This window comes from Lampris incognitus, chromosome 16 (genome assembly GCF_029633865.1).
Source record: "Lampris incognitus isolate fLamInc1 chromosome 16, fLamInc1.hap2, whole genome shotgun sequence".
Taxonomy (NCBI): Eukaryota; Metazoa; Chordata; class Actinopteri; order Lampriformes; family Lampridae; genus Lampris; species Lampris incognitus.
Genome location: NC_079226.1, coordinates 14,483,277 through 14,500,293, shown reverse-complemented (window position 1 = coordinate 14,500,293; position 17,017 = coordinate 14,483,277). Strand labels below are relative to the sequence as shown.

Here is a 17,017-nt window from a genome sequence, read left to right as displayed (position 1 = left end):
TATGCAGTTTTATTTACAGATGATTTTTCAAGGGCAGTGTCTGTTAACTTCCTTTTTAACTGCAAAAGACCACAATACCTTCAGTAATCCCTTCTCTAATAGACACCTTCCCGTGTCAAAGAGGGTCCTCCAGTGTCTCTCGGCTGTACCGTTTTGATGGGGAGAGTAAGGGGATGATGTCGTGTCTTATACCTTTATCCCTTACAATTGACTGAAAAGTATCGCTCGTGTACTCTGTGCCATTGTCTGATCTGATACACTTGACTCTACTGTAGGGTGCACTGTCTGCCAGGAACTTCTTTGTTGCCAATGTTGTGTCACTCTTGTTTTTAAGGAAGTAACTCCGAAACTCATAACATGCCATCAAAGGATCAGATTGTAAATATTTGCGGAATAAACCATCACAAAAAGAAGACTGGCAAGCATGTCTGACTGTACCATCTCTTGACTGTACCGTTTTGATGGGGAGAGTAAGGAAGTAACCCCAAAACACACAACACGTAAACAAAGGATCAGATTGTAAATATTTGCGGAATGAAACGTCACAAAAAGACTGACGAGCATGTCTGACTTCGTTGAGAGTGAGGCTGAGGAGACAGAGGAGGAGTTTGATGAGAAACACCTAAAGCCAAACAAGACCCAGAGGTTCATGGAGGATGACGATGAGGAAAAAGAAGAGAATACAGAAGACCAAGATGAGCAAGGGAATTTAAGGAGACTCAATGATGATGGAGAAAAGGAGGAGGAGGATGATGAAGGGAGCGCTAGTGGAGCCGGCAGTGACTCAGAGGATGAAGTTAGACATCGATGCAAGAAATGCCAACTACGATGATTACCTGTGATCTTCATACCCTCTACCGCACTGGGTAATTTTAACACATCATCAATATTACAGTGTCCCAGAATCTCATGCCATGTTTTGACATTACAAGTTAAATTGACATATCATTAATTGAATCTTCAACACATTGTTCATTGTCATTTACCATTTTCTGGTAGTACGGCCGCTCATGCTTCTCTATGCGGAAAACAGTTCAATCCTTGTGTATGTAAGTTCATTCTGTCCTTCCTGGAAGATCACTTTGGCTCCATCAGTCATGACTGCTTTTACAGACTATGCTCTGTGGATACGACAGTATGAATAAGGAACACCTCCACGTCGCCATGTTTCAACGCCACGTTGTTCCTCCTGGCTGCGTTAGCTAGCTCCATGTAATGTGATCTTGGGTTAAAAGTCTCATCAAATCTCGGGAATTTATTTTTCTCTGTTACGATTTGGGATGGTGCCCGATAATCTACCATTAGTCCGTTTCTTTTAATATTTCTTTAACTAACCTTGAATACAAATGTTTGTTCTTCCTCATAGTCTTGTCTTTCCGCAGTTTGTTTTGCGGCATCTTTGTACTTGGCTTTTCTCCTGCATGTCTCGTCGCTGTGTGTTGAGCTTCTATGGTAGCTGCACCATTTAATGGCTCCTTTTTGGTGGCACTCTTATCGTAAAATGGCCAAGGTTCCCGCCTCTGTAGCAGGTGCACTTTTATCACATTGTCCGATTTTGTCGTAGTGCCGAACTTTTCTGTCTTTTCATAGCGTCTTAGTTTACTTTTGAACTGGGTAAACGTTAATTCCTCGCTGCTTTGTGTTGTATGGATAGTGAAACTGTTTGTATGATTCTGGAAGGCCCTTCAGATCATGGCTATTATCAGCCCATCACTAATTACCTCCTTTGCATCTCTTAGGGATGTTTCCGCCTTTTCAGCTCGGATGATATAGTCTGTGACAGATTCTTTAGACTCTTTCTGCAATGAAGTTAATTCTGTATACAGGGCAATAATTCTGGGCTCACCCTGACTGGCATAATGACTCCGTGGTATTTGTTGGGCTTTTCTGCCATCATCTGCCGCCTCTCTCATCACTAATAATAATAATAATGATAATAAATCAAACTTTTATAGCGCTTTTCTAACACTCAAAGTCGCTTTACAATAAACGACGGTGAAACAAGACAACAGATAATCATAACACAGACCTACAGGGGTGGATGGGAAGGGGGGGGGCTATGAGAGGGAGAAGCAGCAGCCACACACGATGCCAGCAGTACTCTCTGACTTGAACAAATACAAAAGGGCAAGAAAAACAAAAAACAACAGCACTGTAGACGTTGATTTTCTGTAGGGGTTTACTCCCGTAGCCTATTCCTCTCCCAGGGTATCCACTAGGCAGTGGCACTATAACCCATAGCTGAGGGCTGGTTCGTGGGCATCAGGGAATATCCACACACTGGTGGGCCTGTGTACCGCACATCTAGGGGCCAGACCTCCTCCGAGTCCCTTGTAGTTCAGCCAGGGTCCAAAGTGTACCCAGTTACCGTGTGTCGCCACGAGGAGGCACTACATAGGGCTTGCTGTTGGAGAGGCTATGTCCTGGCAGGGAGAAACTTATGTGCTCAGCTCTCCTGTTTGCATTTTTGCTAGCCAGCGGTGAAGGTTGAGAGTAAGACGTGACAGGCCCAGAACACTTCACCAACACACTACACATTTCAAAACAACCCCACTTCTTAAAGAAGAATGTCAGACACACTAACAATAGACCTTCGTCATTGAGGAACTGAATCAACTCTGTGTAGCCTTCTCCATTCTTTTCTGGGTCTGGATCAGCGGTGGGGAGTATTGTGTCCTGTAAGCCCATTATTCTCAGGTGGCCCAGAAATTTCACTCCCCAAAATTTCGTTAACCTCTGCCATCTTCCTCCTGTATCGCGCTTGGGCCCATGACCTGTTGAGTTTCAGTTCTGTTCTCCATCTTAAGAAAGGACCGTGCAGAAGAGATCTTTGGATAGAAACGATTTCTTCTTTTTACAAGCTGCACTGGGAAATCACCAGTCGCTGTTCACCTGTCCCCAAGGGTCGGCCACAAGGATTGTGGGAAGCGTGACCCCACCCAAAACCAGAACATTTTGCTAAACAATACATGCGAACCCCAGGTAGTGTAGCAGTCTATTCTGCTGCCTACCAACACGGGGGTCGGCGGTTCGAATCCCCGTGTTACCTCCGGCTTGGTCGGGCGTCTCAACAGACACAATTAGCCGTGTCTGCGGGTGGGAAGCCGGATGTGAAGAGTAGGGTAATTGGCCAAGTACAATTGGGGAGAAAAGGAGGGGGGGGGGACACATGCACACAAATTAAAAAAAAAAACGTAGTTGTAAACCACACAATATGGGAACATATAATTCTTACAAACATCCCACAATTCAACAAACATTACAACAGATGACAGCACATAACCCAGCAGTTGAAATTTCGTTGCTGTGCTAAAGTCTTAAAAGAAAAAACACTGATTTTTCCTTCCATGTGTGCGCTCAGTACAGTGCAGAGATCTGGATCTGCGCTGTACTGAGCACACTCTGGTTTTGTTTGTGTGTAAGTGTATGCAGGTGAGTTTTTGTATACGTACACTGCCGTACGTGTGTGTGTGTGTGTGTGTGTGTAGGCATGTGTGCACATCTTCCCAGGTCATTACAGAGACATGAGAGAAACAGTTGGCTCTTAATGGGGGAGAAACAATTAACTTTAAGATAGATGGACGGAGAGAGAGAGAGAGAAATTTGAATTTACGTCTATCCATCCATCTATCCATTATCCAAGCCCATTTATCTGAATCCTGGTTGCGGGGATGCTGGAGCCTATCCCAGCAGTCACTGGGCGGCAGGTGGGGAGACACCCTGGACAGGCTGCCAGGCCATCACAGGACTGACACATTCATCCCTAGGGACAGTTTTAGTATGGCCGATTCACCTGACCTACATGTCTTAATTTAATTGCAACAGCTCTTTATTTATTTTTTATTTTTTTGGATTTTCCCCCTTTTTCTCCCCAATTGTACTCGGCCAATTACCCCACTCATCCGAGCTTTCCCAGTTGCTGCTCCACCCCCTCTGCCGATCCGGGGAGGGCTGCAGCCTACCATGTCGCCAGCCACTTCTTTTCACCTGACAGTGAGGAGTTTCCTCAGGGGGACGTAGCGCGTGGGAGGATCACGCTATTCCCCCCAGTTCCCCCTCCCCAACCTCAAACAGGCACCCCGACTAACCAGAGGAGGCGCTAGTGCAGCGACCAGGACACGTACCCACATCCGGCTTCCTACCCGCATACACGGCCAATTGTGTCTGTAGGGATGCCTGACCAAGCCGGAGGTAACACGAGAATTCGAACTGGTGATCCCCGTGTTGTCAGGCAACGGAATAGACCGCCACGCTACCTGGACGCCCAACAGCTCTTTATTTAGTGAGAAAACAAAAGTTAACAAGGCACAGTGGTTAGCATGGTCGCCTCACAGCAAGAAGGTCCTGGGTTCGAACCCCAACCTTGGTGCGTCATCCCAGGTCGTCCTCTGGGTGGAGTTTGCATGTCCCCGTGTCTGTGTAGGTTTCCTCCGAGTTCTCCGGTTTCCTCCCACAGTCCAAAGACATGTAGGTCAGGCGAATTGACCATACTAAATTGTCCCTAAGTGTGAATGTGTTGGTTCTGTGTTGGACTGACGGCCTGTCCAGTGTGTCTCCCCGCCTGCCGCCCAGTGACTGCTGGGATAGGCTCCAGTATCCCACGACCCGAATTTGGATAAGTGGCTTGGATAATGAGTGGATGGGTGGACAAACATTACCAGTAAACAATGACATCATCAAACAGTAACTCCTTTACATTAACATGCACACAAAGAGTTCAACTTCCATCATAGAACCATGATTAATTCAGGGGGAGAGACAGAGAGAGAGAAAGCGAGAGAGAGAGAGAATTTTAATTTTAAAACAAGTCATTTGTTCATAAGTCTTCATTTAACAAGAAATAGACTTAAACATGACATCTTTTTAGAAATATGAACAGTCACTCCTTTGCATTAACCTGTCCAATAAAGACTTCATTTTCCATCACAACCAATCCACATATCAGTTGAGAGAGAGAGAAAGGGCAAGAGAGAGAGAGAGAGAACTAGTCGGCTTTGGCAGACTTTGGCGTTAAAATAGAAAATGGTCTGGCTCCAAATGTAGATTGAGTTCCATCCAAATCTTGTCTAGCGAGTCTAATACAGAGCTTGTTCGGAGTGGTGACAGTGCGCTCCAGCCGTTCTGTGTGATTTCCTACCGCGCACTGTCAGTCCCCTTATGTAGTCCTCCTAATACTTTTCCTCGCCTCTGGCATGAACACAGATTTGAAACCGTGAGAGAATCAGTGAGACGTGTTTTTTTGCAGGGGTTTTAAATCTAGCCGGAGTACGAGTACGTTAATCAGACATGTAACATGCGGTAATGAAGTTCCCTGTTCACCCCTCTAGTCGTGGTGACTCGGGGACACGTGGGTGTGCTGCATCTCCGTGATGCTTGTAGGTCATCCATCATGTTGCTTCTTACAACAGAATCCCAATCAAATTGTTTCTATGTAAAAATCATCACGTTATTGGTGTCCCTCAATTTGTCTCCGCTATGTTTAAAAAGACATGCAGAAATCAAGGTAGCAGAAAGCAGTAGACGCAAAAACGTATCATTTTAAAAGTCGTATGTCCGGATTAGAGTCGAGGATGCAGTCGATGCGGTCAGCACATTTTCTGGCCAGCCCCGGTTAGCTCATTTCAGCTCAGTTTGGACTGGCAGGGTAAAAAAAAAGGTCTTTCCAATTGCCATTTCAACCCTGATAGATGCAGCTGCATCCATAAGCCTCCTGGCCTTTCGACCTCCTATTAAGCATAATGCAGGGTGGAAATGTCTCTCTTAACTCGCTGAGCACCTCTCAAATCCCTCAGAGACCAATAGCTAGAATGACAGAACGGAGGGCGCGCCAGCATGGCATTTAAGGCTACTAACGAGATAAAGCGCCCTAGCTTGGCACCTCTCACCCGCTTGCTACTCCTCCGACCCGCTTACTGTCATCTGCGTAGCTAAAGAGCTTTAGCAGAGGGCCCCAGAAGTGGGGGTCCATGAGCCAGCTCGTTTTTATTCTTCCCTTACCCCCTCTCCCCTATCTCCCTCCTTTCCTGCTCTGCTTCAATTCCTCCCTCCATCAGAACATAATTAAAAGCACTGGGCCGGGTGCCCAAGTGGCTGAAGGCTATGAGTCACTCCCCAAGCCTGGGAGAGTGAGGGATAAATCACCCAGGGGAGGAGAGCTGGATCTCTCTCCCTCTCCCTCTCTCTCTCTCTCTCTCTCTCTCTCTCTCTCTCTCTCTCTCTCTCTCTCTCTCTCTCTCTCTCTCCCTCTCTCTCTCTCACACCCGGGTTCATTCAGGGGGACCCTATTACTGGGCACTCCTCTTCCCTCCAATTACCCTGTCCTGCCGGCCCCAAATTTATTTGTTCGGCTCCCCCACTGCCATAAAATTATAACTTTGCGTAATAATTTTTTGCTCGATGTGGTCCAGCCCAAGGTTAATGGCTGCCTAGCTGACTTTGAGGTGGCTGAGGGATGCTGCTGCTCCAGCACTCCAGCCCATCCTCCCACGTCCTCGTGCCCCTCTTCCCATCCCCTTGTTCTGCCTGTAAAAATAGTAAAGGGGAAGGGGAGTGAGAGTGGCGAGCAGGAGTTATTGTCAAGTGCAACCCATTAATGCCCCCCAAGGCGCTGTAAGTGTCTCTCTTATGGGAGAAACTGCCATTAAATTCTCTGATCAAACTTCAAGACCCTCACTGTTTTACCAGGCTGTGGGCCTTGAACCATGCCCCAAGGAGGGCCTTTCGAGAATAGATTTCTGGCTAGTAAAAAAGTTGAATAGGCTGAAGTTTCTGTTAATGTATTCTGGACGAGAAAAGTTTAGCTCGTTTGTTGAGCTGATTTGCTGTAAAAGATGGAGTTTGTGTGATTGTGTGTGTCCACGGAGCATTACACCGGGCCAAGAGCCGCACATGGCATACTCTTAATGGTTGATTCCAGGTTAAGGTGTCATGGCAGGCAATTTTGCATCCGTATGTATCCTTCCCTTGAAGACCCCTGTAAATATGAATTGACAACAGTAATCAAACTAGCCACCTGATGCTATTGAAAACAAGCTTTAATAGATTGTTAAAACCAACAGTAATCAAAGTCAGGCATGGAGTGCGATACTATTTTTGACATATCCGATGTAATGTGTTGGTTACCTCTCTCACAGTTGAAATGAGAAATTATGTGGGCATTCCCAAATAATTATATTGGCTGGTATAAGCGGTTTGGATAATAGATGGATGGATGGATGGATGGTGTGTTAACTCTCAATGTCCAGAGTGCTGTGTGTGTGTGTGTGTGTGTGTGTGTGTGTGTGTGTGTGTGTGTGTGTGTGTGTGTGTGTGTGTGTGTGTGTGTGTGTGTGTGTGTGTGTGTGTGTGTGTGTGTGTGTGTTATTTCAGAGTACATCAGTTTGCCATTTTTGAGGCACAAGAAGTGATTTTGCTGATGATGATAATGAATCCTATCCTATCTTGTCATTGGCCTGTCCTATCCTACTCATGCTATGCTACGCTGGGATTCTTGATTGAAGTAAAACAGGAGAAAGGTTACGTCCACAGCGTAGAAATCTATAGACATTGCTATGCTCAAAGTCGACATAATGCATAATCAGATACATAAGAGCAGCACAATAGAGCATCCTGTATACACGCAAATGTGTAATTTGTGATGGAGAGTTAGATTTGCAGGATTAAGGGTTCGGCAATTTCATGCTGTGCTGAATGATGGACCTCTTGAACAGAATATCTGCTGGTTGAATTTTTTTTTTTTTGGCCTTGGGTTTGATATACTGCCTCCTACAGGGCGGCTTGAGAAAGTTGTTGGGGGGGGGGGGTATCTTAAACATTCTAAATCTGAGATTAATTTTTGTGTCTTGATTCCTTGTCCTAAACAAATGTATCTGGGTTTTCAGTGGAAATCTCCCTGATCTAGAATAGGGAAAACTAGCCCACTTCCATGTTTTCTTGGAAAATTTAAGGTCAAGTAGCTCAAAACTAAGTCAGGTTTTCCCTTTATAATGTCAGTATACCATTAGTCTAAAGTAAACCTAATCACAGTTATTTTCTCACAAGACGTGGCCCGAGGCATGTGGTCATAATGTTATGGCTCGTCTGCGTATACAGATTTCCCCCAAACACGACTTCCAAAAGAGGGTTTTAATTGCTCTTTTGAAGGCCAAATCAAGACAAAAACTCACAGGATGTGTGAAGTGCGGCAAAAAAATATCAAAGAGATATCTGCATTGAGTTTGCATTTACTGTCATATTAAAAGAAAAAAAATTTAACCTTTCTATTTTTTTGCACCATAAGAGAAGTGAGGGGAGCTTTGAACTTCAGCAGACACATGGATGGAGGAAGATGAAGAGGGAAGAGCGTGAAGGGTTTTAACTCTTTGTGTCATTCTCACTGAACCCCTCTCTCTCTCTCTCTCTCTCTCTCTCTCTCGCTCTCTCTCTCTCTCTCTCCCTCTCTCTCCCTCTCTCTCTCTCTCTCTCTCTCTCTCTCTCTCTCGCTCTCTCTCTGTCTCTCTCTTTCTCTTTCCTTCCTGCCAGGTCCACATCATCGACTTTGATGATGAGAATAACATCATTAATAAGAACGTTCTCCTGCACCAAGCTGGGGAGATATGGCACATTGGTGCTAGTCCTGCAGATAAGGCTGTTCTTACCACCTGCTATAACAAAAGTGAGTCTTAACTTCCACTGCCCCCCCCCCCCTCTTATCTGTTAACTGCCTCTACATGTGTCCCACTCCCAAATCTTTGTGTCAGCTGAGATTAACCTCCCTCCTTTTTCCTTTGGCGTTCTGTCTTTCACTTTCTTTTTTTGGATTTTTCCCTTTTTCCCCCCATTGTACCCGGCCAATTACCCCACTCTTCCGAGCCGTCCCGGTCACTGCTCCACCCCCTCTACCGATCCGGGGAGGGCTGCAGACTACCGCATGTCTCCTCCGATACATGTGGAGTTGCCAGCCGCTTCTTTTCACCTGACAGTGAGGAGTTTCACCAGGGAGACGTAGCACGTGGGAGGATCACGCTATTCCCACCAGTCCCCCCCCCCACAAACAGGCGCCCCGACCGGCCACCGCAGACACGGCCAAGCCGGAGGTAACACGGGGATTCGAACCGCTGATCCCCGTGTTGGTAGGCAACGGAACAGACGGCTACGCTACCCGGACGCCCTCTGTCTTTTACTTTCTTTCACTTGTTTTCACCGTTTCTTTCCCTCTTTGTCTGTTTTGTCGTTTCTTTCCTTCTTTTTTTTATCTTATTTTGTATGTGATGACTCTCTGTGCCTCGTGTCTCTAAATGTCCTCTTTCTTCACTGCCTCTAAGTATGTTTCCCACTCCCACGTCTATGTTCAACCCTAGATAACCCTGTCTTTCTCTCTATTTTTTCCTTCTAACTTTCTTTCTTTGGCTCTTTCTTTCGTGATAGCTTTTACTTGCATTCACTCTGTTTAGCGTTCTTTCAGTTTTTCTTTTGCTTTCTTTCCTTGTTTTTCTCTTATTCTCTAACTCTTCTCAATGTCTTTTTATTCCTTATGTAAAGCACTTTGAATTGCCTGTGTGTGTGTGTGTGTGGGTGTGTGTGTGTGTAATATGCTGCACAGATCAACTTGCCTTGCCTTCTCTCTTTCTGTTGCTGCTTTTGTCCTTTCATTCTCACTTGCTTTTGCTCCGTCTGTCCTTTTACTCTATTGTAAATGTATTCCTGTGTCCCCCCCACCCCCCCTTCCTGTTTCCCCTGTCTCTCATCTAATTACCTCACGGACTTTGTTGATAATGTCAGACTTACTGTTTAATCGGGTCTTTAACAGGTGATCGATAGCCAGTCCCCGCTGCTGGCCAGCAGTCGCGGCAGCATTAGCAGTCATGTTCAGACACTGATAGAATCAATACTAATGTGTGGACATGATGACCCACACGAGGCACCGCAGCAGCCGCAGCACAGCCGGCAAGGTCACTACCTTTAAAGACCAGAGTCTCCTTCAGAACGAATGCACACCATGCCATGGTGGCGTAACTCCATTAATGGGTTCACCTCGTCATATTAATTCGTGCCCTATATATCCAGTATATGGTTCACAGGGTGATATGGCCCCACTAGAGTGGGGTGAAAAATTAGAATAAACTTGCTGATGATTGAACAGATCTAAGCTGGAATACCTGCTGTATTCATACACGAGAAGCTCTGTGGCCTCGGTTGACATTTACAAAGAGAATCGTGTGTCATTCGTCTGTCTTTCTGCCTGTCTGTGTCTATCTCTGTCTGTCCGTCTGTGTCTGCCTGTCTGCCTGTGTCTGTCTGCCTGTCTGTCTCTGTCTGCCTGTCTGTCTTATCTGCCTGCCTGCCGGCCGGTCTGTCTGTCTGCCTACCAGTCTCTGTCTGTCTCTCTATCCGCCTGCCTGTCTGTCTGTGTCTGTCTGTCTGTCTATCTCTGTCTGTCTCTCTATCTGCCTGCCTGTCTGTCTGTGTCTGTCTGTCTGTCTGTCTGTCTCTGTCTATCAGTCTGTCTGTGTTTGTCTGTCTGTCTGCCTGTCTGTCTGCATGTCTGTGTGTGTGTCTGTCTGTCTGACTGTGTGTCTGCCTGTCTGTCTGTCTGTCTGCCTATCTGTCTGTGTCTGCCTGCCTGCCTGTCTATCTGTCTGTGTCTGCCTGTCTGTCTGTCTGTCTTTGTCTGTCTGCCTATCTGTCTGTCTGTCTCTTTCTGTCTGACTGTGTCTGTCTGTCTGTCTCTGCCTGTCTGTCTGTCTGTCTGTCTGTCTGTCTGTCTGTCTGTCTGTCTGTCTGTCTGTCTGTCTGTCTGTCTGTCTGTCTGTAGTGGGCTCAAAATTTGTCAACGACAATTACAACAACTACTCTGAAGCAAATATCCTTTCAGTTTGAAGGCTCCGGAAGAATTCTGTATTCCCACCATCTTCCTGTCATGGAGAGTGGACTACCTTCACAGGGTTTCTTCATGTCAACAGATGTTTGCTTGGATTTAGCTTTGCAATCTTCTAATGACTTAAGTGGCTGCGGCACTTTTTTTTCTCTCTCCCGTCGCTGCAGTTTCTATACGTAGCTTTATGCAAGCTGTGCTAAGCTTTGAGTTGTCACCGTTTTCTCCATCAACATGCTAACGCTACACTGAATCCAACACACCCAGATCCCAAACCACTAGTCACCAGCCACAGGCCGAGACAGCCCAAACTGACTTGAAGTCATATAGCTGTAGTGATAATATAAAGTACATTGGTGTTGACCACTGAATTTCTAGAGATTCATTTGAGATGAAACAGAGTCACAGTAGTGACCGCAGTGCTGTTGTCAGTGCATTGCAGAAGAAGAAAACCTGGTTGGTCCCGAGTTTCAGTGGTGTTGTAGTAGCCTGCATGTTGCCAAATGTCCTTTAAGCACTTGGTCTGCCAGATGTGTCTGTAAGCCACAACCACTTCACTTCTTCTACAGACTTGCCCTCTATTTTTCTGCATTTGGCGGCTAAGGTGAAAAAAAAAGTTATGCACTATATTAATAGGTCGGCTATAGAAAGTATCAAAAAGGACTTTTTTTTTTTGCATATATATCCTCGGGACTGTGACTTTAGTCAGCTCAAGTGCTTGTGGACTAGGTGTGGCTGCTTAAAGTAAGTTCGCGGCAGGGGTCCAACTCAATTTCAAGGGAAGGGAGGCATTGAAATGTGAAGCCGTGACACTGGAGTGTTGTGGATGAGTCCAGTATTGCGGCGCAGCTGATGAGCAATGCATTAGTGGGTGTGGTTTGAAAGAGCGGTTCAATTAGCATAGCGTCCTCCTTAATGACCGAGGTCTCCAGGAAGAGGCTGTTGTGGAGAGTGCACCTCACATGTCTCCTCAGTCACAATCCACACTTCTTCTGGTAATGTACCACTCCCGCTTGGCCACTCTCAGATCAGTGTGTGTGTGTGTGTGTGTGTGTGTGTGTGTGAGTGAGTGAGTGAGTGACATAAGGGCAGACAAGCATGACAGATGGGGACGATGCAATGAGTTGGAGAGGGTGGCGCAGAGGGCAAGAAAAGGCCTCGGGGGGCAGCAGATACTAGTGGGAAAGAGGGTAGTCTTTCTCTCTCTCTCTCTGTCTCTCTCTTTCCCTCTCTCCCCCTTACTTTCCCTGTCTCTGTCTCTCTCTTTCCCTCTCTCCCCCTTACTTTCCCTGTCTCTGTCTCTTTCTCTGTCACGTTCTGTCTCATTCTCACCCAGTCTTTCTTCCCCTCCCTTTGTATGGCCTTGTGTTTGTTGTTGGGCCTCTGGTTTTTCCTGTTAACTGTTTCCATGTTCTCCGTCGCTCTCCTTTTCTGTGGGCTGGTTTGTTTGCCTGTCTGTCTGTCTCTCGCTCTCGTTCTCTCCCTCTCACTCTTCCTCGTCCTTTTTCCTGCGCGCTCACTCTCCCTCGTGTCATCGGAGCTTTACATGCTTCGGTTCACAGGATGACGGCCTCGATGGACCGGGTTGAAGCTCAGACAACCCACCATACAATGCAGTACACACACAAACACACACACACACACACACACACACACAACTCACATCAACACAAACATAGAAATTGCCCTGACAAAGAAACACACTGAACAAGTTCTAGCATCAAAAACTGTGCACAAAAATATACACACATATACGCAAATATACACACATACACACAGTTTCTATACTACCTCCCACTGGCACCAAGATATGTGAGTAAGAAAAGGCTTTTGTTCAAGATGATTGCTTGCCCACTTACTCCAAGCACAGGGTTGTCTAAAACCACTCAAGAGCCTGCGGACTCGCATCACGTTGCTTTTTAATTTGACAAATAGGACTAACGCCAGTGTTTCATAGCCCAACGCCTGCCCACACACAGTCAATATCTTCTACAAAAAAGAAATTACACTCTCTCTAAGCATTCTCTCTCTCTCTCTCTCTCTCTCTCTCTCTCTCTCTCTCTCTCTCTCTCTCTCTCTCTCTCTCTCTCTCATTCTGTGATTGGTTTTTGCCTTCCAGCTTCAAACTTTTATTCCAATTACTATATCAATTTTACATTTACTCCACCAGTTCCAATTAGCAGCTCTGGTTGTAAGGAGTGTGGATATGCCAAAATAACTCATCTGTGATGTGTATTTGGTTGAAGGTGTGCCGGCATTACAACATCAGTCTGACCACCGCACAGATGCCCTCTGCCTCCCTATACTCATTTATGTGCATATTTTGTGTGTTCGTGTGTGTGTGTGTGTGTGTGTGTGTGTGTGTGTGTGTGTGTGTGTGTGTGTGTGTTCTCCGTGACACTGTCTTCACCTTCGTCCAGCCAGCGACAGCAGGGTGGTGTCGTGTGCGGCGGTGTGGCGGATGCCCTCAGACTGGGAGACAGGAAGCAACGAGTCACCTGACGACTCCGCCCACAACCCACAGACCCTGGAGCTGCTCTGTCGCCTTGACAACAGTGCCCACAGCAACACTACCTGGTAGGTGTTTGTCGTGGGAAGGTAGTATTTTTGGACCTACAAAGAGCTGAAAGTGATGCACTGCACTGTACTCGGGCTAAGGTTGCAGGTTCAAAGGTCATGCATTGAGAGGCGTCCCGGTCATACGATTCAAGGTGTGCTTTTTGTTCAAGCCGTGTTCTGGCTGTGAATCCTGACTCCCAACACTTTTTTTTTCTTTTCTTTATCCTGTCTCTTTTGTTGTCGCTCTCTGTCTGATCCATCGACAATGAGCCAGATTATTGTAAAAGACCCGGCAGCATAACAGACCAGTCAGTATCCAGCGTGAATACCCGGATAAATGCTGCTGGGTTGATAAAGTGACCCTCGTTGTTTGTCTTCATTAAATGTGAGAAAATGTGACGCCTCCTCCGACCCAGCGCCCCCAACCCACCCTGTAACAGACAGCAGTTTGGGAAGTTTTGTGTACCCAACGCAGGCAAACAAGTTTAACGCAGTTTCAGTACAATTACCTCTTATCTTCATACTAGAAACTTTGTGTTTGAATTAGACCCATTTTGAAATGACAACATACAACAGACTGATCACAGCCCTGCCGGGTAGCGTAGTGGTCTATTCCGTTGCCTACCAACACAGGGATCGCCGGTTCGAATCCCCCTGTTTCCTCCAGCTTGGTCGGGCGTCCCTCCAGACACAATTGGCCGTGTCTGCGGGTGGGAAGCCGGATGTTTGTATGCATCCTGGTCGCTGCACTAGCACCTCCTCTGGTTGGTCGGGGTGCCTGTTTGGGGGGGAGGGGCAACTGGGGGGAATAGTGTGATCCTCCCACGTGCTACGTCCCCCTGGTGAAACTCCTCACTGTCAGATGAAAGGAGGTGGCTGGCGACTCCACATGTATCGGAGGAGGCATGTGGTAGTCTGCAGCCCTTCCCGGATCGACAGAGGGGTTGGAGCAGCGACCGGGACGGCTCGGGAAGAGTAGGGAAATTGGCCGGGTACAACTAGGGAGAAAAAAGGTGGGAAAAAAAATAACTCTCCCACCCCATACCACCTAATCCTACCACATACTACCATACTGTGGTACTATGGTACTGTGGTACTATGGTACTATGGTTCTATGGTACTGTGGTACTAGGATGGAGCAGCAAACACGTGTATAAATGGCCAAGGGCAAAGCCATAATACTATGGCAATGGTGTTGTTAGTTTAACGTCACTAGTTGTCAAGATAGGCTCATCATTTTGTTCCCACTGTGTAACTGTTTCTTCTTCCCTTCTCTCTTCTCTTCTCTTCTCTTCTCTTCTCTTCTCTTCTCTTCTCTTCTCTTCTCTTCTCTTCTCTTCTCTTCTCTTCTCTTCTCTTCTCTTCTCTTCCCTGCTCATTTATAACTCATTTATCTCTACACTGCTCCATCTTTCTCTGCTCTCCAACCTTTGCACGTCACTCCTCATCTCTTTGTCTCCCTTTCTCTCCTCTTTGTGAATGAGCTCTTTTTGTGTGTGGGTGTGGGTGGGTGTGGGTGTGGGTGTGGGTGTGGGGACTATTGACTCGCGCACACAGTCTCAGGTAGTAGTACCTGGAGCAGGCCGTTGTCTTACAGCCGGGCTGCTTTGCACAATGCTTCGCCATAACTCACCGACCGTGGGAATGGAAATCAATGGTCATTCCGCTTTTTAGCCCGCCGCTTGCTGGCTGTCTCATGATTGCGATCATTTTTAGAGGCATCAGTCAGTTAGCGTGATGCATACTGTAGTGTGTGTCTGTGAGAGGGCTTTAAAGATGGGGAGAGTGTGATAGAGAGAGAGACTCAAAAAGGAGGGGAATGAGAATGTGTTCGAGCACCCACATATAGGCGGTACTTTTTGTCATATATTTTGTATGTGTGTGTGTGTGTGTGTGTGTCTGTGTGTGTGTGTGTGTGTGTGTGCCAGTGTCCAAAGGGCAGTTCAGGCAGGGTCGGTAGATTGATGGCTCTGGGCTACACCATCTTAACACACTAAGAGCTGTAAACCCCTCAAGGGCACCACATTGTGTGTGTGTGTGTGTGTGTGTGTGTGTGTGTGCGTGTGTGTGTTTGAATTTGTGTGTGTTTGTGTGTGTGTTTTTGTGTGCTTTTGGTGCTGTGAAGCTTGTAGCCTTTGCTCTGTACTATTGGCTTCCTAGATGGATGGCTTTGGTCTGCTGCCCACCTACTCGATCTCTCTTATCACACACACACACACACACACACACACACACACACACACACACACACACACACACACACGACACATACAAATACACTCCCCCCTCTTTATACTTAAACGCTGTATGTATTGTATATTTCACCTATAGATGATTGTGTTTAAGTGAACGTGTGTGTGTGTGTGTGTGTGTGTGTGTGTGTGTGTGTACACACATGCCTGTGTGTGTTTGTCTGTGTGCGTCCGTACTGTTGCTGGCATGTCTGGCTGTGTGTAACCGACCAGTATGTTCTTCATGTGCTTGTGCTTGGCTGCCTTGCGACTTTGCTTTTATTCCCACTCACCACCGCTCCAAAAAAACAAACAAAAAAAACAAAAACACACAACAAAACAAAACTTTATCCCTGCCTCCAAATCTCCTCATTGTTTGGGTGGGCAAACATTCGAGCTACCGCCCCCTTGCGAAGCGTGTCTTGAATAGAAATATCGACAAAATAGACCCAAAAATGGGGCTAAACAAAGCTAGGAAAAATGTGTTATTTTGTGTGTGTGTGTGTGTGTGTGTGTGTGTGTGTGTGTGTGTGTGTGTGTGTGTGTGTGTGTGTGTGTGTGTGTGTGCCATTGTGATTTTTTTTTCTTCTTCCTGCACTTGGTTTCGATTGGGTGCCGCACCAGTCGAGTGAATCGATTCCCATTGAGCCATTTGAGCCAATCAGAGCCCTAGGAGGGAATGGCAACGCGCAAAAGGCAACAAGGTTGATTTTCTGAAGTGGGGTGTGACGGGAGGGGGTAGGGTGTGCATGTGAGTGTGAAAGTGTGGAGGTGTGTGTTTGTGTGTGTGTGTGTGTGTGTGTGTGTGTGTGTGTGTGTGTGTGTGTGTGTCCCGGGCCCATGACTCCGTCCTCCTCAGGTGGGCAGTAAAAGCTGCAGTCATGTGTATTCTGCGTGATTGCTTGGCATTGCGTGAACATGTAAGTGAACATGACATGTAATTGTCTTTTGCTGGTCTACCTTTTATACCATAGCCTGGTGTTGTTGTGTTTTGGGTTTTTTTTTGTCTGTATGAGGGCCTGTGCACATTCACACAAATACAGAAATATGTGTAAAGGTCTGTATCTGGGCGGTCACAGAGCAATTTTCACTGTGAGGGTCTGTAGGCCCAATCAATTGGACCGTGGTGGCGGACCCTCCTGTGGACAATCTGCCCTATTTTTGTGGTTTGCGTGTGTGTGTGTGTGTGTGTGTGTGTGTGTGTGTGTGTGTGTATGGGTGTGTGTGTGTGTGGGAGGGGGGGTGTAATCAGTCGATATCCAGGGTTTCTGAGACCCTTTCTCAGATTGGTAAAATTAACACACTCATTCTCATGGGAGATTCAAAACCAACACTGCTGATATTTAGGCAGGCTTGTGCGTGCAAACACACACAC

General features: G+C 46.6%; 1 protein-coding gene across 1 annotated transcript in view; it reads left to right on the top strand.

The window, feature by feature from the left end:
• eipr1 (EARP complex and GARP complex interacting protein 1) overlaps positions 1-17,017 on the top strand; it is a 64,501-nt gene that overhangs the window by 7,871 nt on the left and 39,613 nt on the right. The window contains exons 3-4 of the mRNA XM_056296156.1: positions 8,521-8,653; positions 13,273-13,429. Coding sequence (XP_056152131.1) covers positions 8,521-8,653; positions 13,273-13,429 — 290 coding nt within the window. The remainder of the gene's footprint in view (positions 1-8,520; positions 8,654-13,272; positions 13,430-17,017) is intronic.